This window comes from Amblyraja radiata, chromosome 11 (assembly GCF_010909765.2).
Source record: "Amblyraja radiata isolate CabotCenter1 chromosome 11, sAmbRad1.1.pri, whole genome shotgun sequence".
In the NCBI taxonomy this organism is placed as follows: domain Eukaryota; kingdom Metazoa; phylum Chordata; class Chondrichthyes; order Rajiformes; family Rajidae; genus Amblyraja; species Amblyraja radiata.
Genome location: NC_045966.1, coordinates 65,225,571 through 65,250,032, shown reverse-complemented (window position 1 = coordinate 65,250,032; position 24,462 = coordinate 65,225,571). Strand labels below are relative to the sequence as shown.

At 43.1% G+C, this 24,462-nt stretch overlaps 1 protein-coding gene across 1 annotated transcript in view; it reads right to left on the bottom strand.

Moving 5' to 3' along the window:
* Positions 1 to 24,462, bottom strand: part of LOC116978432 (SUN domain-containing protein 2-like) — a 46,111-nt gene that overhangs the window by 15,935 nt on the left and 5,714 nt on the right. Inside the window, exons 3-4 of the mRNA XM_033029552.1 lie at positions 23,618 to 23,670; positions 20,541 to 20,614 (exon numbers count right to left, since the gene is read on the bottom strand). Coding sequence (XP_032885443.1) covers positions 20,541 to 20,614; positions 23,618 to 23,670 — 127 coding nt within the window. The remainder of the gene's footprint in view (positions 1 to 20,540; positions 20,615 to 23,617; positions 23,671 to 24,462) is intronic.

The following is a 24,462-nucleotide window of genomic DNA, read 5'->3' as shown; positions in this document are numbered from 1 at the left end:
CTCCCCCTCCCCTCTCCCTCCCACCCCTTTCTCTCACCACTCCTCTCTCCCCCTTCCCCCTACCCCTCTCTTCCTTTCCCCTCATCATAAACGCCAAAGCCGCCTTTCGTTTGAAAACTCTAAAGCCGCCTTTGATTTGAAAACGCTAAAGCTGCCTTTGGGTTCAAAACGCTAAAGCTGCCTTTGGTTTCAAAACGCTAAAGCTGCCTTTGGTTTCAAAACGCTCAAGCTGCCTTTGGTTTCAAAACGCTGAAGCCGCCTTTGGTTTCAAAACGCTAAAGCCGCATTTGGTTTCAAAACGCTAAAGCCGCCTTTGGTTTCAAAACCCTAAAGCTGCCTATGGTTTGAAAACGCTAAAGCTGCCTTTGGTATCAAAACGCTAAAGTTGCCGAAGGATTGATAACGCTAAAGTTGCCTAAGGTTTGAAAACACTAAATCCGCCTTTGGTTTGAAAATGCTAAAGCCTCCTTTGGTTTGAAAACGCTAAAGCCGCCTTTAGTTTGAAAACGCTAAAGCTGCCTTTGGTTTGAAAATTCTGAAGCCGCCTTTGGTTTTAAAACGCTAAAGTCGCCTTTGATTTGAAAACGCTAAAGCCGCCTTTGGTTTGAATACACTAAAGCTGCCTTTGGTTTCAAAACTCTGTAGCTGCCTTTGGTTTCAAAACGCTGAAGCTGCCTTTGGTTTCAAAACACTAAAGCTGCCTTTGGTTTCAAAACGCTAAAGCTGCCTTTGGTTTCAAAACGCTCAAGCTGCCTGTTGGTTTCAAAATGCTAATGCTGCCTTTGGATTCAAAATGCTAAAGCCGCCTTTGGTTTCAAAACGCTAAAGTCGCCTAAGGTTAGAAACCGCTAAAGTTGCCTAAGGTTTGAAAACTCTAAAGTTACCTTTGGTTTGAAAACGCTAAAGTTGCCTTTGGTTTGAAAACGCTAAAGTTGCCGAAGGTTTGAAAACGCTAAAGTTGTCTAAGGTTTGTAAACGCTAAAGTTGCCTTTGGTTTGAAAATGCTAAAGCCGCCTTTGGTTTGAAAACACTAAAGTTGCCTAAGGTTTGAAAACGCTAAAGTTACCTTTGGTTTCAAAATGCTAAAGTTGCCTTTAGTTTCAAATCACTAAAGCCGCCTTTAGTTTCATAACGCTAAAGTTGCCAAAGATTTGAAAACGCTAAATCTGCCTTTGGTTTGAAAATGCTAAAGCTGCCTTTGATTTGAAAACGCTAAAGCCGCTTTTGGTTTGAAAACGCTAAAGCTGCCTTTGGTTTGAAAATGCTAAATCCGCGTTTGGTTTGCAAATGCTAAAGTTGCCTAATGTTTGAAAATGCTAGTTGCCTTTGGTTTCAAAACACTAAAGTTGCCGAAGGTTTGAAAGCGCTAAAGTTGCTGAAGGTTTGAAAACGCTATAGCCGCCTTTGGTTTGAAAATGCTAAATCTGCCTTTGGTTTGAAAATGCTAAAGTTGCCTTTGGTTTAAAAATGCTAAAGTTGCCAAAGATTTTCAAAACGCAAAAGTAGCCGAAGGTTTGAAAACGCTAAAGTCGCCGAAGGTTTGAATACGCTATAGCCGCCTTTGGTTTGAAAATGCTAAAGCTGCCTTTGGTTTCAAAACTCTAAAGCTGCCTTTGGTATCAAAACGCTAATGCTGCCTTTGGTTTCAAAACGCTAAAGCTGCCTTTGGTTTCAAAACGCTAAAGCTGCCTTTGGTTTCAAATCGCTAAAATTGCTGAAGGTTTGAAAATGCTAAAGCCTCCTTAGGTTTGAAAATGCTAAAGCTGCCCTGGTTTGAAAACGCTATAGCCGCCTTTGGTTTGAAAACGCTAAAGCTGCCGTTGGTTTCAAAATGCTAAAGATGCCAAAGGTTTGAAAACGCTAAAGTTTCCGAAGGTTTGAAAACGCTAAAGCCGCCTTTAGTTTCAAAATGCTAAAGTTGCCAAAGGTTTGAAAACGCTAAAGTTGTCTAAGGTTTGTAAACGCTAAAGTTGCCTTTGGTTTGAAAATGCTAAAGCCGCCTTTGGTTTGAAAACACTAAAGTTGCCTAAGGTTTGAAAACGCTAAAGTTACCTTTGGTTTCAAAATGCTAAAGTTGCCTTTAGTTTCAAATCACTAAAGCCGCCTTTAGTTTCATAACGCTAAAGTTGCCAAAGATTTGAAAACGCTAAATCTGCCTTTGGTTTGAAAATGCTAAAGCTGCCTTTGATTTGAAAACGCTAAAGCCGCTTTTGGTTTGAAAACGCTAAAGCTGCCTTTGGTTTGAAAATGCTAAAGCTGCCTTTGGTCTCAAAACGCTGAAGCTGCCTTTGGTTTCTAAACGCTGAAGCTGCCTTTGGCAAAATGCTAATGTTGCCGAAGGTTTGAAAACGCTAAAGCCGCCTTTGGTTTCAAAACGCTAAAGCTGCCTTTGGTGTCAAAATGCTAAAGATGCCGAAAGTTTGAAAACGCTAAAGTTTTTTAAAAAAAGGTTTGAAAACGCTAAAGCCATCTTAAGTTTCAAAATGCTAAAGTTGCGGACGGTTTGAAAACGCTAAAGTTGCCGAAGGTTTGAAAATGCTAAAGCCGCCTTTGTTTTCAAAACGCTAAAGCTGCCTTTGGTTTCAAAACGCTAATCGCTGCCTTTGGTTTGAAAATGCTATAGCTGCTTTTGGTTTAAAAACGCTAAAGCCTTTAGTTTCAAAATGCTGAAGTTGCCGAAGGTTTGAAAAACGCTAAAGTTGCCTAAGGTTTGAAAACGCTAAAGCCACCTTTGGTTTGAAAATGCTAAAGCCGCCTTTGGTTTGAAAATGCTAAAGCTGACTTTGGTTTGAAAACGCTAAAGCCGCCTTTGGTTTGAAAACTCTAAAGCTGCCTTTGGTTTGAAAACGCTAAAGCTGCCTTTGGTATCAAAACGCTAAAGCTGCCTTTGGTATCAAAACGCTAAAGCTCCCTTTGGTTTCAATACGCTAAAACTGCCATTGATTTGAAAACGCTAAAGCTGCCTTTGTTTTCTAAACGCTAAAGCTGCCTTTGGTTTCAAAACGCTAAAACTGCCTTTGGTTTTATATCGCTAAAGCCGCCTTTGGTTTTAAAACGCTAAAGCCACCTTTAGTTTCATAACGCTAAAGTTGCCTAAGGTTTGAAAACGCTAAGGTAACTGAAGGTTTGAAAACGCTAAATCCGCCTTTGGTTTATATATATTTCCCTCTCTCCCCACTGCCCCACACCCCTCCCGCTTCCCCTCTCCCTTCCCTCTACTCCTCTCTCCCCTTCCCCCCACCCCATGGCTCCACCTCTGCTCTGCCCCTCACATACCCTCTCACACCCCTTTCCCCCCTCTCCCACCCACTACCCCTCTTCCCCTATCTGCCCCCAACCCCCACCCCTCTCTACCCCACCCCCCTTCGCCTTCCCCTTCCTCTCTTGCACCACTCCCCGCTACCCATCTCCCCCTCATTCCCCACACTTCCACTCCCTCTCCCCCATCCCCTCTCCCTCCCATATAACCATATAACAATTACAGCACGGAAACAGGCCATCTCGGCCCTACAAGTCCGTGCTGAACAACCTTTTTCCCTTAGTCCCACCTGCCTGCACTCATACCATAACCCTCCATTCCCTTCTCATCCATATGCCTATCCAATTTATTTTTAAATGATACCAACGAACCTGCCGCCACTACTTCCACTGGAAGCTCATTCCACACCGCTACCACTCTCTGAGTAAAGAAGTTCCCCCTCATGTTACCCCTAAACTTCTGTCCCTTAATTCTGAAGTCATGTCCTCTTGTTTGAATCTTCCCTATTCTCAAAGGGAAAAGCTTGATCACATCAACTCTGACTATCCCTCTCATCATTTTAAAGACCTCTATCAAGTCCCCCTTAACCTTCTGCGCTCCAGAGAATAAAGACCTAACTTATTCAACCTATCTCTGTAACTTAGTTGTTGAAACCCAGGCAACATTCTAGGAAATCTCCTCTGTACTCTCTATTTTGTTGACATCCTTCCTATAATTGGGCGACCAAAATTGTAACATTATAAAACACAATTTTAACATTACATCCCAGCTCCCACCCCTCTACCCCAACCCCCTCTCTGCCCCGCCCCTCTCATATTCCCTCCCCCACCCCTTTCCCCCCACTCCCACCCCCCTCCGCCCACATACCCCACCAATTTCTCCCCTCCCCCATTCCCCTCGCTCTTACACCACTTCCCGCTACCCCTCTCCCCCTCATTCCCCACTCTTCCCCTCCCCATCCCCCACCCCTCTATCTCACCCATACCCCCTCTCCTGTCCCCCTACCCCTCTCTTCCCTTCCGCTCATCCTAAACACAGAAGCCACCTTTGGTTTGAAAACGCTAAAGCTGCCTTTGGTTTGAAAACGCTGAAGCCGCCATTGGTTTGAAAACACTAAAGCTACTTTTGGTTTGAAAACGCTAAAGCCGCCTTTGGTTTGAAAACGCTAAAGCTGCCTTTGGTTTCAAAATGCTAAAGATGCCGAAGGTTTAAAAACGCTAAAGTTTCCGAAGGTTTGAAAATGCTAAAGCCGCCTTTAGTTTCAAAATGCTAAAGTTGCCGAAGGTTTGAAAACACTAAAGTTGCCGAAGGTTTGAAAACACTAAAGTTGCCGAAGGTTTGAAAACACTAAAGTTGCCTAAGATTTGAAAACGCTAAAGCCGCCTTTGGTTTGATATTTCGAAAGCCGCCTTTGGTTTCAAAACACTAAAGCGGCCTTTGGTTTGAAAACGCTAAAGCTGCCTTTGGTTTCAAAACGCTAAAGCCGCCATTAGTTTCAAAACGCTAAAGCCGTCTTTAGTTTCATAACGCTAAAGTTGCCTAAGGTTTGAAAATGCTAAGGTTGCCGAAGGTTTGAAAACACTTAAGCCGCCTTTGGTTTATATATATTTCCCTCCTCCCCTCCCTCCCCCCTGCCCTACCCCTCCCGCTCCCTCACCCTTCCCTCTACTCCTCTCTCCCCTTCCCCCCACCCCATCTCTCCACTCTGCCCCACCTCACTCACATCCCCTCCCAAACCCCTTTCCCCCACTCTCGCACCCCCCTACCCCTCTCCCCCCTCTGCCCTCATACCCCACCCCTCACCACCCCACCCCTTCCCCTACCACTCCCTCTTGCACCATTCCCCGCTCCCCCTCATTCCCCAGTCTTCCCCTCTCCCTCCCACGCCTCTCCCAAAACCCCCTCTCTCCACCTCTGCCCCGCCCTCACATCCCCTCCCTCACCCCTTTTCACCCCTCCCATCCTCCTTCGACCTCCGCCCCCTCCCCACCCCTCTCTCTCCCTTCCCCATTCCCCTCCCTCTTACACCACTCCTCGCTAACCCTCTCCCCCTCATTCCCCACTCTCCCCCTCCCCATCCCCCACCACTCCCTCCCACCCCTGTATCTCACCTTTCCTCTCTCTCCCTTCCCACTACCTCATTTCCCTTCCCCTCATTCTAAACGCTAAAGCCACCTTTGGTTTGAAAATGCTAAAGCTGCCTTTGGTTTGAAAACACTAAAGACGCGTTTGGTTTGAAAACTCTAAAGCTGCCTTTGGTTTGAAAACGCTAAAGCTGCCTTTGGTTTGAAAACGCTAAAGCTGCCTTTGGTTTGAAAACGCTAAACCCGCCTTTGGTCTGAAAACGCTAAACCCGCCTTTGGTTTCAAAACTCTAAAGCTGCCTTTGGTATCAAAATGCTAATGCTGCATTTGCTTTCAAAACGCTAATGCTGCCTTTGGTTTGAAAACGCTAAAGCTGCCTTTGGTTTCAAATCGCTAAAATTGCCGAAGGTTTGAAAACGCTAAAGCCTCCATAGGTTTGAAAATGCTACAGCTGCCTTTGGTTTCAAAACGCTAAAGTTGCCAAATGTTTGAAAACGCTAAAGTTGCCGGTTTGAAAACGCTAAAGCCGCCTTTAGTTTCAAAATGCTAAATTTGCCGTAAAGGTTTGAAAACGCTAAAGCTGCCTTTGGTTTGAAAACGCTAAAGCTGCCTTTGGTTTGAAAACGCTAAAGCGGCCTTTGGTTTGAAAACGCTAAAGACGCCTTTGGTTTCAAAACCCTAAAGCTGCCTATGGTTTCAAAACGCTAAAGCTGCCTTTGGTTTCAAAACGCTAAAGCTGCCTTTGGTTTCAAAATGCTAAAGCTGCCTTTGGTATCAAAACACTAAAACTGCTTTTGTTTTCAAAACGCTAAAGCTGCTTTTGGTTTGAAAACGCTAAAGCCGCCTGTTTTCAAAACACTAAAGCTGCCTTTGGTTTCAAAACGTTAAAGCTGCCTTTGGTTTGAAAATGCTAAAGCTGCCTTTGGTTTGAAAATGCTAAAGCTGCCTTTGGTTTGAAAACGCTAAAGCCGCCTTTGTTTTCAAAACACTAAAGCTGCCTTTGGTTTCAAAACGTTAAAGCCGCCTTTGTTTTCAAAACACTAAAGCTGCCTTTGGTTTCAAAACGTTAAAGCTGCCTTTGGTTTGAAAATGCTAAAGCTGCCTTTGGTTTAAAAACGCTAAAATTGCCGAAGGTTTGAAAACGCTAAAGCCTCCATAGGTTTGAAAATGCTACAGCTGCCTTTGGTTTCAAAACGCTAAAGTTGCCAAATGTTTGAAAACGCTAAAGTTGCCGAAGGTTTGAAAACGCTAAAGCCGCCTTTAGTTTCAAAATGCTAAATTTGCCGTAAAGGTTTGAAAACGCTAAAGCTGCCTTTGGTTTGAAAACGCTAAAGCTGCCTTTGGTTTGAAAACGCTAAAGCGGCCTTTGGTTTGAAAACGCTAAAGACGCCTTTGGTTTCAAAACCCTAAAGCTGCCTATGGTTTCAAAACGCTAAAGCTGCCTTTGGTTTCAAAACGCTAAAGCTGCCTTTGGTTTCAAAATGCTAAAGCTGCCTTTGGTATCAAAACACTAAAACTGCTTTTGTTTTCAAAACGCTAAAGCTGCTTTTGGTTTGAAAACGCTAAAGCCGCCTGTTTTCAAAACACTAAAGCTGCCTTTGGTTTCAAAACGTTAAAGCTGCCTTTGGTTTGAAAATGCTAAAGCTGCCTTTGGTTTGAAAATGCTAAAGCTGCCTTTGGTTTGAAAACGCTAAAGCCGCCTTTGTTTTCAAAACACTAAAGCTGCCTTTGGTTTCAAAACGTTAAAGCCGCCTTTGTTTTCAAAACACTAAAGCTGCCTTTGGTTTCAAAACGTTAAAGCTGCCTTTGGTTTGAAAATGCTAAAGCTGCCTTTGGTTTAAAAACGCTAAAATTGCCGAAGGTTTGAAAACGCTAAAGCCTCCATAGGTTTGAAAATGCTACAGCTGCCTTTGGTTTCAAAACGCTAAAGTTGCCAAATGTTTGAAAACGCTAAAGTTGCCGAAGGTTTGAAAACGCTAAAGCCGCCTTTAGTTTCAAAATGCTAAATTTGCCGTAAAGGTTTGAAAACGCTAAAGCTGCCTTTGGTTTGAAAACGCTAAAGCTGCCTTTGGTTTGAAAACGCTAAAGCGGCCTTTGGTTTGAAAACGCTAAAGACGCCTTTGGTTTCAAAACCCTAAAGCTGCCTATGGTTTCAAAACGCTAAAGCTGCCTTTGGTTTCAAAACGCTAAAGCTGCCTTTGGTTTCAAAATGCTAAAGCTGCCTTTGGTATCAAAACACTAAAACTGCTTTTGTTTTCAAAACGCTAAAGCTGCTTTTGGTTTGAAAACGCTAAAGCCGCCTGTTTTCAAAACACTAAAGCTGCCTTTGGTTTCAAAACGTTAAAGCTGCCTTTGGTTTGAAAATGCTAAAGCTGCCTTTGGTTTGAAAATGCTAAAGCTGCCTTTGGTTTCAAAACGCTAAAGCCGCCTTTGTTTTCAAAACACTAAAGCTGCCTTTGGTTTCAAAACGTTAAAGCCGCCTTTGTTTTCAAAACACTAAAGCTGCCTTTGGTTTCAAAACGTTAAAGCTGCCTTTGGTTTGAAAATGCTAAAGCTGCCTTTGGTTTAAAAACGCTAAAGCCACCTTTGGTTTCAAAACGCTAAAGCCGCCTTTAGTTTCAAAATGCTAAATTTGCCGAAGGTTTGAAAACGCTAAAGCTGCCTTTGGTTTGAAAACGCTAAAGCTGCCTTTGGTTTGAAAACGCTAAAGCCGCCTTTGGTTTCAAAACGCTAATGCTGCCTTTGGTATCAAAACGCTAAAACTGCCTTTGGTTTAAAAATGCTAAAGTTGCCTAAGGTTTGAAAACGCTAAAGTTGCCTAAGGTTTGAAAACGCTAAAGTTGCCTAAGATTTGAAAACACTAAATCCGCATTTGGTTTGAAAACACTAAAGCCGCCTTTGGTTTGAAAACACTAAAGCTGCCTTTGGTTTGAAAACGCTAAAGCCGCCTTTGATTTCAAAACGCTAAACCTGCCTTTGGTATCAAAACACTAAAACTGCCTTTGTTTTCAAAGCGCTAAAGCTGCCTTTGGTTTCAAATCGCTAAAGCTGCCTTTGGTTTGAAAATGCTAAAGCTGCCTTTGGTTTAAAAACGCTAAAGCCGCCTTTGGTTTCAAAACGCTAAAGCTGCCTTTGGTTTCAAAACGCTAAAGATGCCAAATGTTTGAAAACGCTAAAGTTGCCGAAGGTTTGAAAACGCTAAAGCAGCATTTAGTTTCAAAATGCTAAATTTGCCGAAGGTTTGAAAACGCTAAAGCTGCCTTTGGTTTGAAAACGCTAAAGCCGCCTTTGGTTTGAAAACGCTAAAGCCGCCTTTGGTTTGAAAACGCTAAAGCCGCCTTTGGTTTCAAAACCCTAAAGCCGCCTTTGGTTTCAAAATGCTAAAGCTGCCTGGTTTCAAAACGCTAAAGCTGCCTTTGATATCAAAACGCTAAAACTGCCGTTGGTTTCAAAATGCTAAAGTTGCCTAGGGTTTGAAAATGCTAAAGTTGCCTAAGTTTTGAAAAGTCTAAATCTGCCTTTGGTTTGATATTGCTAAAGCCGCCTTTGGTTTGAAAACACTAAAGCCGCCTTTGGTTTGAAAGCACTAAAGCCGACTTTTGTTTGAAAACGCTAAACCCGCCTTTGGTCTGAAAACGCTAAACCCGCCTTTGGTTTCAAAACTCTAAAGCTGCCTTTGGTATCAAAATGCTAATGCTGCATTTGCTTTCAAAACACTAATGCTGCCTTTGGTTTGAAAACGCTAAAGCTGCCTTTGGTTTCAAATCGCTAAAATTGCCGAAGGTTTGAAAACGCTAAAGCCTCCATAGGTTTGAAAATGCTACAGCTGCCTTTGGTTTCAAAACGCTAAAGTTGCCAAATGTTTGAAAACGCTAAAGTTGCCGAAGGTTTGAAAACGCTAAAGCCGCCTTTAGTTTCAAAATGCTAAATTTGCCGTAAAGGTTTGAAAACGCTAAAGCTGCCTTTGGTTTGAAAACGCTAAAGCTGCCTTTGGTTTGAAAACGCTAAAGCGGCCTTTGGTTTGAAAACGCTAAAGACGCCTTTGGTTTCAAAACCCTAAAGCTGCCTATGGTTTCAAAATGCTAAAGCTGCCTTTGGTATCAAAACACTAAAACTGCTTTTGTTTTCAAAACGCTAAAGCTGCTTTTGGTTTGAAAACGCTAAAGCCGCCTTTGTTTTCAAAACACTAAAGCTGCCTTTGGTTTCAAAACGTTAAAGCTGCCTTTGGTTTGAAAATGCTAAAGCTGCCTTTGGTTTGAAAATGCTAAAGCTGCCTTTGGTTTGAAAACGCTAAAGCCGCCTTTGTTTTCAAAACACTAAAGCTGCCTTTGGTTTCAAAACGTTAAAGCCGCCTTTGTTTTCAAAACACTAAAGCTGCCTTTGGTTTCAAAACGTTAAAGCTGCCTTTGGTTTGAAAATGCTAAAGCTGCCTTTGGTTTAAAAACGCTAAAGCCACCTTTGGTTTCAAAACGCTAAAGCTGCCTTTGGTTTCAAAACGCTAAAGATGCCAAATGTTTGAAAACGCTAAAGTTGCCGAAGGTTTGAAAACGCTAAAGCCGCCTTTAGTTTCAAAATGCTAAATTTGCCGAAGGTTTGAAAACGCTAAAGCTGCCTTTGGTTTGAAAACGCTAAAGCTGCCTTTGGTTTGAAAACGCTAAAGTCGCCTTTGGTTTGAAAACGCTAAACACGCCTTTGGTTTCAAAACGCTAAAGCTGCCTTTGGTTTCAAAATGCTAAAGCTGCCTTTAGTATCAAAACACTAAAACTGCTTTTGTTTTCAAAACGCTAAAGCTGCCTTTGGTTTGAAAACGCTAAAGCTGCCTTTGGTTTGAAAACGCTAAAGCCGCCTTTGGTTTCAAAACGCTAAAGCTGCGTTTGGTTTGAAAACGCTAAAGCGGCCTTTGGTTTGAAAACGCTAAAGCTGCCTTTGGTATCAAAACGCTAAAACTGCCTTTGGTTTAAAAATGCTAAAGTTGCCTAAGGTTTGAAAACGCTAAAGTTGCCTAAGATTTGAAAACACTAAATCCGCATTTGGTTTGAAAACACTAAAGCCGCCTTTGGTTTGAAAACACTAAAGCTGCCTTTGGTTTGAAAACGCTAAAGCCGCCTTTGATTTCAAAACGCTAAACCTGCCTTTGGTATCAAAACACTAAAACTGCCTTTGTTTTCAAAGCGCTAAAGCTGCCTTTGGTTTCAAAACGCTAAAGCTGCCTTTGGTTTGAAAATGCTAAAGCTGCCTTTGGTTTAAAAACGCTAAAGCTGCCTTTGGGTTCAAAACGCTAAAGCTGCCTTTGGTTTCAAAACGCTAAAGATGCCAAATGTTTGAAAACGCTAAAGTTGCCGAAGGTTTGAAAACGCTAAAGCAGCATTTAGTTTCAAAATGCTAAATTTGCCGAAGGTTTGAAAACGCTAAAGCTGCCTTTGGTTTGAAAACGCTAAAGCTGCCTTTGGTTTGAAAACGCTAAAGCCGCCTTTGGTTTGAAAACGCTAAAGCCGCCTTTGGTTTCAAAACCCTAAAGCCGCCTTTGGTTTCAAAATGCTAAAGCTGCCTGGTTTCAAAACGCTAAAGCTGCCTTTGATATCAAAACGCTAAAACTGCCGTTGGTTTCAAAATGCTAAAGTTGCCTAGGGTTTGAAAATGCTAAAGTTGCCTAAGATTTGAAAAGTCTAAATCTGCCTTTGGTTTGATATTGCTAAAGCCGCCTTTGGTTTGAAAACACTAAAGCCGCCTTTGGTTTGAAAACACTAAAGCCGACTTTGGTTTGAAAACTCTAAAGCTGCCTTTGGTTTGAAAACGCTAAAGCCGCCTTTGGTTCCAAAACTCTAAAGCTGCCTTTGGTATCAAAACGCTAATGCTGCCTTTGGTTTCATAACGCTAAAGCTGCCTTTGGTTTCAAAACGCTAAAGATGCCGAAGGTTTGAAAACGCTAAAGTTTCAGAATGTTTGAAAATGCTAATGCCTCCATTGGTTTCAAAATGCTAAAGTTGCCGAAGGTTTGAAAACGCTAAAGTTGCCTAAGATTTGAAAACGCTAAATCTGCCTTTGGTTTGATATTGCTAAAGCCGCCTTTGGTTTGAAAACGCTAAAGCTGCCTTTGGTTTTAAAACGCTAAAGCTGCCTTTGGTTTGAAAACGCTAAAGCTGCCTTTGGTTTGAAAACGCTAAAGCTGCCTTTGGTTTGAAAACGCTAAAGCCGCCTTTGGTTTCAAAACGCTAAAGATGCCGAAGGTTTGAAAACGCTAAAGTTTACGAAGGTTTGAAAACGCTAAAGCCACCTTTGGTTTGAAAATGCTAAAGCCGCCTTTGGTTTGAAAATGCTAAAGCCGTCTTTGGTTTGAAAACGCTAAACCCGCCTTTGGTTTCAAAATGCTAAAGCTGCCTTTGATTTCAAAACGCTAAAGCTGCCTTTGGTTTCAAAATGCTAAAGCTGCCTTTGGTATCAAAACGCTAAAGCTGCCTTTGGTTTCAAAACGCTAAAGCTGCCTTTGGTTTAAAAACTCTAAAGCTGCCTTTGGTTTAAAAACGCTAAAGCTGCCTTTGGTTTCAAAACGCTAAAGCTGCCTTTGGTTTCAAAATGCTAAAGCCGCCTTTGGTTTGAAAATGCTAAAGTTGCCAAAGGTTTGAAAACACTAAGGTTGCCGAAGGTTTGAAAACGCACAGGTGCACAGTAGAGAGCATGCAGACCGGTTGCATCGTGGCTTGGTTCAGCAACTTTAGTGCCCTGGAGAGGAAAAGACTACAAAAAGTAGTAAACACTGCCCAGTCCATCATCGGCTCTGACCTCCCTTCCATCGAGGGGATGTATCGCAGTCACTGCATCAAAAAGGCTGGCAGTATCATCAATGACCCACACCATCCTGGTCACACACTCATCTCCCCGCTACCTTCAGTTAGAAGGTACAGAGCGTGAAGACTGCAACAACCAGGTTCAGGTATAGCTGCTTCCCCACAGCCATCAGGCTATTAAACTTGGCTCGGACAAAACTCTGACCATTAATAGCCCATTATCTGTTAATTGCACTTTATCAGTTTATTCATGTGTGTATATATTTATATAATAGCATATGGACACACTGATCTGTTCTGTATTCATGCCTACTATGTTCTGTTATGCTGAAGCAAAGCAAGAATTTCATTGTCCTATCAGGGACACATGACAATAAACTCTCTTGAATCTTGAATCTCTATTCTGATCGACAGGATAGCCGATTAGGTCAGACATGGCTGCGGAAGGACGAAGAACAACTTGCAACCCACTAAAACCCACACATGGAATTTTAAATATTTATTTTAAGCTTCTACTGCTGTGGAAGAGTTTCAGTGAATGCCAAGATCCACCAGGTACTCATTGGTTTCTGACACTCAGAAAAGACATTTGGACAGAAATATTGACAAAGGGTTTCGAGGACTGTGGGCCAAATGAGCCCAGTTTGCCAACTTGCTTGGCAAGGCCAACTAACAACATGTTGCATGACTACAACACCATGAATATCCTGGAGTCCCCGGGATGGACATGATTGTGCCGAGGACCTTCTGTGATTGTGCAAGTTACTGGGTCGCTGGTGGCTGTACCAGAATGTGGGAAAGGGGTGAATGGGAGGGATCCTGCAGCCAGGGCAGCTCCTGGGCAATAAGGTTATAAGTGATATGAGCAGAATTAGGCCATTCTGCCCATCTACCCTGCCATTCAATCGTGGCTGATCTATCTCTCCCTCCTAACCGCATTCTCCTGCCTTCTCCCCATAACCCGACACCCGGACTGCTCACGGGCAGCCGTGACCAACGGAGTTGAAGGGCTCCAGGAGGAAGAGCGAGAGTGCACAAGGATGGGACGGTCAGGGGCTCACCTGAGTGCTTTCCAGCGCACCCAGCTTATCTGCACGAGACCAGATACCTGTGGATGTCATCAAGAGGCCAACACCTGCAGAGGCAGAAAGGTTGCACTGTGTTGCCAGTTTCAACACAGCCTGAACTGCATTCAACTTGCACTGAAGCAAGCAACATTCAAAGTATGCAGTCGCCTCAGTCCGCTCAAAGTTGCCAAACACTTTAATTCCCCTTCCCATTCCCACATTTGGTTTGAAAACGCTAAAGCTGCCTTTGGTATGAAAACGCTAAAGCCGCCTTTGGTTTCAAAACGCTAGAGCTGCCGAAGGTTTGAAAACGCTAAAGTTTCCGAAGGTTTGAAAACGCTAAAGCCGCCTTTAGTTTCAAAATGCTAAAGTTGCCGAAGGTTTGAAAACGCTAAAGTTGTCGAAGGTTTGAAAATGCTAAAGCCGCCTTTGGTTTGAAAACGCTAAAGCCGCCTTTGGTTTGAAAATTCTAAAGCCGTCTTTGGTTTGAAAACGCCAAACCCGCCTTTGGTTTCAAAATGCCAAAGCTGCCTTTGGTTTCAAAACGCTAAAGCTGCCTTTGGTTTCAAAACGCTAAAGCTGCCTTTGGTATCAAAACGCTAAAGCTGCCTTTGGTTTAAAAACGCTAAAGCTGCCTTTGGTTTAAAAACGCTAAAGCTGCCTTTGGTTTCAAAACGCTAAAGTTGCCTATGGTTTGAAAATGCTAAAGCCGCCTTTGGTTTGAAAACGCTAAAGTTGCCAAAGGTTTGAAAACGCTAAAGTAGCTGAAGGTTTGTAAACGCTAAAGCCGTCTTTGTTTTGAAAACGTTAAAGTTGCCTTTGGTTTATAAACGCTAAAGCCGCCTTTGGTTTGAAAATGCTAAAGTTGCCTAAGGTTTGAAAACGCTAAAACCGCCTTTGTTTTGAAAACGTTAAAGTTGCCTTTGGTTTATAAACGCTAAAGCCGCCTTTGGTTTAAAAATGCTAAAGTTGCCTAAGGTTTCAAAACGCTAAAGTTGTCGAAGGTTTGAAAATGCTAAAGCCGCCTTTGGCTTGAAAACGCTAAAGCCGCCTTTGGTTTGAAAATTCTAAAGCCGTCTTTGGTTTGAAAACGCTAAACCCGCCTTTGGTTTGAAAACACTAAAGCTGCCTTTGGTTTGAAAACGCTAAAGTTGCCTTTGGTTTCAAAACGTTAAAGTTGCCGAAGGTTTGAAAACGCTAGACTTGCTGAAGGTTTGAAAAGGCTAAAGCAGCCTTTGGTTTGAAAACGCTAAAGCTGCCTTTGGTTTGAAAATGCTAAAGCCGCCTTTGGTTTCAAAACGCTAAAGCTGCCTTTGGTTTCAAAACATTAAAGCTGCCTTTGGTTTCAAAACGCTAAAGCCGCCTTTGGTTTCAAAACGCTAAAGCCGCCTTTAGTTTCATAACGCTAAAGTTGCCTAAGGATTGAAAGCGGTAAAGTTGCCCAAGGTTTCAAAACGCTGAAGCTGCCTTTGGTTTGAAAATGCTAAAGCTGCCGAAGGTTTGAAAATGTTTAAGCAGCCTTTGGTTTGAAAACGCTAAAGCTGCCTTTGGTTTGAAAACGCCAAAGCCGCCTTTGGTTTGAAAACACTAAAGCCGCCTTTGGTTTCAAAACGCTATAACTGCCTTTGGTTTCAAAACGCTAAAGCCGCCTTTAGTTTCATAACGCTAAAGTTGCCTAAGGTTTGAAAGCGGTAAAGTTGCCCAAGGTTTCAAAACGCTGAAGCTGCCTTTGGTTTGAAAACGCTAAAGCTGCCGAAGGTTTGAAAATGCTAAAGCCGCCTTTGGTTTCAAAACACTAAAGCTGCCTTTGGTTTGAAAACGCTAAAGTTGCCTTTGGTTTAAAAACGTTAAAGTTGCCGAAGGTTTGAAAACGCTAAAGTTGCTGAAGGTTTGAAAATGCTAAAGCCGCCTTTGGTTTCAAAATGCTAAAGCCGCCTTTGGTTTCAAAATGCTAAAGCCGCCTTTGGTTTGAAAACGCTAAAGTTGCCTATGGTTTGATAACGCTAAAGTTGCCTATGGTTTGAAAACGCTAAAGCCGCTTTTGGTTTGAAAACGCTAAAGTTTCCAAAAGTTTGAAAACGCTAAAGTTGCCGAAGGTTTGAAAACGCTAAAGCCGCCTTTGTTTTGAAAACGTTAAAGTTGCCTTTGGTTTATAAACGCTAAAGCCGCCTTTGGTTTGAAAATGCTAAAGTTGCCTAAGGTTTGAAAACGCTAAAGTTGTCTAAGATTTGAAAACGCTAAATCCGTATTTGGTTTGAAATTGCTGAAGCCGCCTTTGGTTTGAAAACAATAAAGCCGCCTTTGGTTTAAAAATGCTAAAGCCGCCTTTAGTTTCATAACACTAAAGTTGCCTTGGGTTTGAAAATGCTAAATCCGCCTTTGGTTTGAAAATGCTAATGCCGCCTTTCTTTTGAAAACGCTAAAGCCGCCTTTGGTTTGAAAACGCTAAAGCTGCCTTTGGTTTTAAAATGCTAAAGCCGCCTTTGGTTTCAAAACATTAAAGCCGCCTTCGGTTTGAAAATACTAAAGCCGCCTTCGGTTTGGAAACGGTAAAGTTGCCTCAGGTTTGAAAACGCTAAAGCTGCCTTTGGTTTCAAAACGTTGAAGCTGCCTTTGGTTTCAAAACGCTGAAGCTGCCTTTGGTTTCAAAACGCTGAAGCTGCCTTTGGTTTCAAAATGCTAAAGCTGCCTTTGGTTTCAAAATGCTAAAGCTGCCTTGATTTCAAAATGCTAAAGCCGCCTTTGGTTTCAAAATGCTAAAATTGCCGAAGGTTTGAAAACGCTAAAGTTGCCTATGGTTTGAAACCGCTAAAGTTGCCTAAGGTTTGAAAATGCTAAAGTCTCCGAAGGTTTGAATACGCTAAATCCGACTTTGGTTTGAAAACGCTAAAGCTGCTTTTGGTTTCAAAATGCTAAAGCCGCCTTTGGTTTCAAAACGCTAAAGCCGCCTTTGGTTTCAAAATGCTAAAGCCGCCTTTGGTTTGAAAACGCTAAAGTTGCCTATGGTTTGATAACGCTAAAGTTGCCTTTGGTTTAAAAACGTTAAAGTTGCCGAAGGTTTGAAAACGCTAAAGTTGCTGAAGGTTTGAAAATGCTAAAGCCGCCTTTGGTTTCAAAATGCTAAAGCCGCCTTTGGTTTCAAAATGCTAAAGCCGCCTTTGGTTTGAAAACGCTAAAGTTGCCTATGGTTTGATAACGCTAAAGTTGCCTATGGTTTGAAAACGCTAAAGCCGCCTTTGGTTTGAAAACGCTAAAGTTTCCAAAAGTTTGAAAACGCTAAAGTTGCCGAAGGTTTGAAAACGCTAAAGCCGCCTTTGTTTTGAAAACGTTAAAGTTGCCTTTGGTTTATAAACGCTAAAGCCGCCTTTGGTTTGAAAATGCTAAAGTTGCCTAAGGTTTGAAAACGCTAAAGTTGTCTAAGATTTGAAAACGCTAAATCCGTATTTGGTTTGAAATTGCTGAAGCCGCCTTTGGTTTGAAAACGCTAAAGCCGCCTTTGGTTTGAAAACGCTAAAGCTGCCTTTGGTTTTAAAATGCTAAAGCCGCCTTTGGTTTCAAAACATTAAAGCCGCCTTCGGTTTGAAAATACTAAAGCCGCCTTCGGTTTGGAAACGGTAAAGTTGCCTCAGGTTTGAAAACGCTAAAGCCGCCTTTGGTTTGAAAACGCTAAAGCTGCCTTTGGTTTTAAAATGCTAAAGCCGCCTTTGGTTTCAAAACATTAAAGCCGCCTTTGGTTTCAAAACGCTATAACTGCCTTTGGTTTCAAAACGCTAAAGCCGCCTTTAGTTTCATAACGCTAAAGTTGCCTAAGGTTTGAAAGCGGTAAAGTTGCCCAAGGTTTCAAAACGCTGAAGCTGCCTTTGGTTTGAAAACGCTAAAGCTGCCGAAGGTTTGAAAATGCTAAAGCCGCCTTTGGTTTCAAAACACTAAAGCTGCCTTTGGTTTGAAAACGCTAAAGTTGCCTTTGGTTTAAAAACGTTAAAGTTGCCGAAGGTTTGAAAACGCTAAAGTTGCTGAAGGTTTGAAAATGCTAAAGCCGCCTTTGGTTTCAAAATGCTAAAGCCGCCTTTGGTTTCAAAATGCTAAAGCCGCCTTTGGTTTGAAAACGCTAGTTGCCTATGGTTTGATAACGCTAAAGTTGCCTATGGTTTGAAAACGCTAAAGCCGCTTTTGGTTTGAAAACGCTAAAGTTTCCAAAAGTTTGAAAACGCTAAAGTTGCCGAAGGTTTGAAAACGCTAAAGCCGCCTTTGTTTTGAAAACGTTAAAGTTGCCTTTGGTTTATAAACGCTAAAGCCGCCTGTGGTTTGAAAATGCTAAAGTTGCCTAAGGTTTGAAAACGCTAAAGTTGTCTAAGATTTGAAAACGCTAAATCCGTATTTGGTTTGAAATTGCTGAAGCCGCCTTTGGTTTGAAAACAATAAAGCCGCCTTTGGTTTTAAAATGCTAAAGCCGCCTTTAGTTTCATAACACTAAAGTTGCCTTGGGTTTGAAAATGCTAAATCCGCCTTTGGTTTGAAAATGCTAATGCCGCCTTTCTTTTGAAAACGCTAAAGCCGCCTTTGGTTTGAAAACGCTAAAGCTGCCTTTGGTTTTAAAATGCTAAAGCCGCCTTTGGTTTCAAAACATTAAAGCCGCCTTCGGTTTGAAAATACTAAAGCCGCCTTCGGTTTGGAAACGGTAAAGTTGCCTCAGGTTTGAAAACGCTAAAGCTGCCTTTGGTTTCAAAACGTTGAAGCTGCCTTTGGTTTCAAAACGCTGAAGCTGCCTTTGGTTTCAAAATGCTAAAGCTGCCTTTGGTTTCAAAATGCTAAAGCTGCCTTGATTTCAAAATGCTAAAGCCGCCTTTGGTTTCAAAATGCTAAAATTGCCGAAGGTTTGAAAACGCTAAAGTTGCCTATGGTTTGAAACCGCTAAAGTTGCCTAAGGTTTGAAAATGCTAAAGTCTCCGAAGGTTTGAATACGCTAAATCCGACTTTGGTTTGAAAACGCTAAAGCTGCTTTTGGTTTCAAAATGCTAAAGCCGCCTTTGGTTTCAAAACGCTAAAGCCGCCTTTGGTTTCAAAATGCTAAAGCCGCCTTTGGTTTGAAAACGCTAAAGTTGCCTATGGTTTGATAACGCTAAAGTTGCCTTTGGTTTAAAAACGTTAAAGTTGCCGAAGGTTTGAAAACGCTAAAGTTGCTGAAGGTTTGAAAATGCTAAAGCCGCCTTTGGTTTCAAAATGCTAAAGCCGCCTTTGGTTTCAAAATGCTAAAGCCGCCTTTGGTTTGAAAACGCTAAAGTTGCCTATGGTTTGATAACGCTAAAGTTGCCTATAGTTTGAAAACGCTAAAGCCGCCTTTGGTTTGAAAACGCTAAAGTTTCCAAAAGTTTGAAAACGCTAAAGTTGCCGAAGGTTTGAAAACGCTAAAGCCGCCTTTGTTTTGAAAACGTTAAAGTTGCCTTTGGTTTATAAACGCTAAAGCCGCCTTTGGTTTGAAAATGCTAAAGTTGCCTAAGGTTTGAAAACGCTAAAGTTGTCTAAGATTTGAAAACGCTAAATCCGTATTTGGTTTGAAATTGCTGAAGCCGCCTTTGGTTTGAAAACAATAAAGCCGCCTTTGGTTTAAAAATGCTAAACCCGCCTTTAGTTTCATAACACTAAAGTTGCCTTGGGTTTGAAAATGCTAAATCCGCCTTTGGTTTGAAAATGCTAATGCCGCCTTTCTTTTGAAAATACTAAAGCCGCCTTCGGTTTGGAAACGGTAAAGTTGCCTCAGGTTTGAAAACGCTAAAGCTGCCTTTGGTTTCAAAACGTTGAAGCTGCCTTTGGTTTCAAAACGCTGAAGCTGCCTTTGGTTTCAAAATGCTAAAGCTGCCTTTGGTTTCAAAATGCTAAAGCTGCCTTGATTTCAAAATGCTAAAGCCGCCTTTGGTTTCAAAATGCTAAAATTGCCGAAGGTTTGAAAACGCTAAAGTTGCCTATGGTTTGAAACCGCTAAAGTTGCCTAAGGTTTGAAAATGCTAAAGTCTCCGAAGGTTTGAATACGCTAAATCCGACTTTGGTTTGAAAACGCTAAAGCTGCTTTTGGTTTCAAAATGCTAAAGCCGCCTTTGGTTTCAAAACGCTAAACCCGCCTTTAGTTTCATAATGCTAATGTTGCCTAAGGTTTGAAAATACTAAAGTTGCCTAAGGTTTGAAAACTCTAAAGTTGCCTATGGTTTGAAAACGCTAAGGTTGCCGAAGGTTTGAAAACGCACAGGTGCACAGTAGAGAGCATGCTGACCGTTGCATCGTGGCTTGGTTCAGCAACTTTAGTGTCCTGGAGAGGAAAAGACTACAAAAAGTAGTAAACACTGCCCAGTCCATCATCGGCTCTGACCTCCCTTCCATCGAGAGGATCTATCACAGCCACTGCATCAAAAAGGCTGGCAGTATCATCAATGACCCACACCATCCTGGTCACACACTCATCTCCCCGCTACCTTCAGTTAGAAGGTACAGGAGCATGAAGACTGCAACAACCAGGTTCAGGAATAGCTGCTTCCCCACAGCCATCAGGCTATTAAACTTGGCTCAGACAAAACTCTTTAATAACAAGACCATTAATAGCCCATTATCTGTTATTTGCACTTTATCAGTTTATTCATGTGTGTATATATTCAGGGACACATGACAATAAACTCTCTTGAATCTTGAATCTCTATTCTGATCGACAGGATAGCCGATTAGGTCAGACATGGCTGCGGAAGGACGAAGAACAATTTGCAACCCACTAAAACCCACACATGGAATTTTAAATATGCATTTTAAGCTTCTACTGCTGTGGAAGAGTTTCAGTGAATGCCAAGATCCACCAGGTACTCATTGGTTTCTGACACTCTGAAAAGACATTTGGACAGAAATATTGACAAAGGGTTTCGAGGACTGTGGGCCAAATGAGCCCAGTTTGCCAACTTGCTTGGCAAGGCCAACTAACAACATGTTGCATGACTACAACACCATGAATATCCTGGAGTCCCCGGGATGGACATGATTGTGCAGAGGACCTTCTGTGATTGTGCAAGTTACTGGGTCGCTGGTGGCTGTACCAGAATGTGGGAAAGGGGTGAATGGGAGGGATCCTGCAGCCAGGGCAACTCCTGGGTAATAAGGTTATAAGTGATATGAGCAGAATTAGGCCATTCAGCCCACCTAATCTGCCATTCAATCGTGGCTGATCTATCTCTCCCTCCTAACCGCATTCTCCTGCCTTCTCCCCATAACCCGACACCCGGACTGCTCACGGGCAGCCGTGACCAACGGAGGTGAAGGGTTCCAGGAGGAAGAGCGAGAGTGCACAAGGATGGAACAGTCAGGGGCTCACCTGAGTGCTTTCCAGCGCACCCAGCTTATCGGCACGAGACCAGATACCTGTGGATGTCATCAAGAGGCCAACACCTGCAGAGGCAGAAAGGTTGCACTGTGTTGCCAGTTTCAACACAGCCTGAACTGCATTCAACTTGCACTGAAGCAAGCAACATTCAAAGTATGCAGTCGCCTCATTCCGCTCAAAGTTGCCAAACACTTTAATTCCCCTTCCCATTCCCACATTTAACCTTTCTGTCCTGAGCCTCCTCCATTGTCAGAGTGAGGCCAAACGCAAATTGGAGGAACAAGATCTCATATTTTGCTTTGGCAGATTAAAACCTAGTGGTATGAATATTGATTTCTATAACTTCAAGTAAACCTTGCACTCCCTCTCTCTCCATCCCTCCTCCACCCAAGTTGTAGCAGCTTCAAAGTCGTCTTGATGAGTCTCATTGTCTAATCTTTATCACCCAACAAACAGCTAACAACGGCCTCTTTCTTTTATCATTGTTACTTTTTTGCACAGCTTTCATTCATTGTTCTATATCTCTCTACATCACCGTCTGTCTCTCATTTCCCTTTCCCTCGACTCTCAGTCTGAAGAAAGGTCTCGACAATAAACCTCACGTATTTCTTTTCTCCAGAGATTCTGTCTGACCCACTGAGTTACTCCAGCATTTTGTGTTTATCTTCGGTGTAAACTAGCATCTGCAGTTCCTTCCCACACATTAACCTTTGCTTTTTACCACAAATCTAATTTTGGTTCCAATGTATCACTCACCTTTTACCTTTTGACCAGCCTGCCATAAGGGACCTTGCCAAAAACCTCACTGAAAACCATAGTCTCCATGAAACACGCTGCCCTTATCAATTCTTTGTCACCAACTCAAACAATTAAACCATCAGTCAGACAAGGCCGTCCTGCACGAACTCCATCCTGACAACCTCTCCTTAACTCAACTTTATACAATAGACAATAGGTGCAGCAGTAGGCCATTTGAGCCAGCACCGCCATTCAATATGATCATGGCTGATCATCCACAATCAGTACCCTGTTCCTGCCTTCTCACCATATACATTGACTTTAAGAGCTCTATCTAACTCTCTTGAATTGAATTGGCATCCACTAGCAAGAATGTCCTTCCTCAAATTTGGAGACAGAAACTGCACACAATACTCCAGGTGTGGTCTCACTAGGGCCCCGTACAACTGCAGAAGGAACTCTTTGCTCCTATACGCAACTCCTCTTATGAAGGCCAACATGCCATTAGCTTTCTTCACTGTCTGCTGTACCTGCATGCTTACTTTCAGTTCTAAAAATCATTCACTTCTAAATGAGTTTTATACCATTTTGAATCTATTCCAATAATTTGTCCTCTACAGTTTAAGCCAACTGGCCTGTAATTACTTGGGCTCTCCCATGCTCCCCTTTTAAACAACCGTATGTCAGTAATCTAATCCTCCAGTATTACTCCTGCAGTGAGGAAGAATCAAAATATCACAGTCGGAGCATCTATAATTTCTTCCCTGGCTCCCTTCAACATCCTGGGATACATTTCATCCGAGCTTGGTGAGTTACCCATTGACTAAAATGACCGACCCTTGATGCCATCAACTATCGTATCTGCTTCCACCATTATCCCGGGAAGCACGTTCCAGACACCCACCACTTTTAAAAAACAACTTTGGGGCCATATCTCCTTTAAACATCGCCACTCTCACCTGAAAGCTATGCCCTCTAGCCTTTGACATTTTCCCCTCGATGGAATCCTTGCATCAGGTGGCGCCACACTCCTCCATTGGATTTTCCAGCCTTTCTTTCCTCTTGCCCCCAAACACTCACTAACTTCATGCTCTCGTTCCCTGTTCTGCCCATCTCCCCCCCAAATCTTGGCTCAAATTTCCTTCCATACCAAACCATATCAACCCATCCAAACTGCGTTAGCAAACCCATCGAAGAGATTGGTCCCAGCCTCGAGGTGCCACCTGCCCTCAGAACCAGTGCCAGTGCCCGAGGAATATACAGCCCTCCCTCCTGCACCATCACTCCCCTACTCATCATCCACACTCCCTTCCCACACCTACACTCACTGTACCAGCTACTGGGAGCAATCTGGAGATTAGCATCTTTGCACACGTTACAACAGCGAGATTATCAAATACAAGCACCCTGATAATAGAATATAAAGACAGGGATGTAACGCTGAGGCTTTTTAAGGCACTGGCCAGACCACATTAGGAGTATTGTGAGCGGTTTTGGGCTCCACATCTGAAGAAGGAAATGCTGGCATTGGAGAGGGTCCAGAGGTGGTTTACGGGAATGATCCCAGGAATGAGTGGGTTGACGTGTGATGAGCATTTGTAGACACTGCGCCTGTACTCGCTGGACCTGTACTCGCTGTAGGATGAGGAGGGACTTCATTGAAACTTGCTGAATAATGAAAGGCCTGGATAGAGTGGATGTGGGGAGGATGTTTCCACTAGTGGAAGAGTTTGGGACCAGAGGCCGTAGCTCCAGAACAAAACCACGTACCTTTAGAAAGGAGACGAGGTGGAATTTCTTTAGTTAGGGAGTGATGAATCTGTGAAATTCATTGCCACAGACGGCTGAGAAGACCAAGGCAACGGGTATGTTTAAGGTGCAGATTGATAAGATTCTTGATTAGTACGGGTGTCGGAGGTTATGGGGAACAGGCAGGAAAATCGGGTTGAGAGGGAAAGATAGATCAGCCATGATTGAATAGTGGAGTAGGCTTGATGGGCCAAATGTTCTAATTCTGTTCCTATAATTTATGAACAATATAACACAACCTCAATTCAGCTGCTTGGACCTCACTCTCAAATTCCAATAAGAACCTTGGGCTCGGGATACTCAGTTGACACTATAAATTCACCAGTGTTGTTCTGTCAAACAGACGGCTAAATACAGCGCAGGGCCCACCCCAATCCTTTCCTCCACCTTTAATCCTTTACTCTCAACGACTGTTTCTCCTCGTGCTTTGCCTCAACTCCTCAGTGAAGATTTTCTCTTCATATTGTCCTGCAGACATCAATGATCGATGAAGTGAGATGTGGAATGGAGCAGGTCCTTACCCAGTAATGCCAGCAACACCAGCAGCATCCACTTCTTCACATGAGGGACACACCTGGAGGGGAAACACACACGTCAGCCGGCTATTGAACCCAACCCTGTCTCAGATGGATGGATACAAAAAGCTGCTGTAACTCAGTGGGTCGGGCAGCATCTCTGGAGTCTGAAGAAGGGCGTTGTCCTGAAATGTCACCCATTCCTTCTCTCCAGGGACGCTGCCCGACCCGCTGAGTTACTCCAGCTTTTTGTGTCTATCTTTGGTTTAAAACACCATCTCCAGTTCCTTCCCACACACACGTTTCAAGCAAATCGATTGCTGCCATCAAACAGACAGAATCAGGTCAATGATTATGGCCAAGAGATGGACAGACCCTTCCATGGACCCACGCTGTTGACTGACCTTCAGTCCACACACCCAAAGCTCAGAGCCACGGTGACACTGGTGCAAAGATTAGTCAACCTAGGGTACAGGATCAGAGGGCTGTTCTGTGGATGTGTCTGGGGTAGAGTGTGGGCAAGCTATCTTGTAGTCCGTGGCTCGAATGGCCGAATGGCCTACTCCTGCACCTATTTTTCTATGTCTTTCCTACGTTTCTAGTAGGTTTATCTGGGGCAGTACAAGTGGGTTGGCCTGTGGTGGGTTTACCTGGGGTACAATAAATAGGCTATCATTTTTTAAGTTTAGTTTAAAGACACAGCACAAAAACAGGCCCTTCTGCCCACGAGTCCGCACCGACCAACGAATCCCGCCCACTAATACTACCCTACACAGACCAGAGTCATAGAGTGATACAGTTTGGGTACAGGCCTTTCGGCCCAACTTGCCCATACCGACCAACAATGTCCC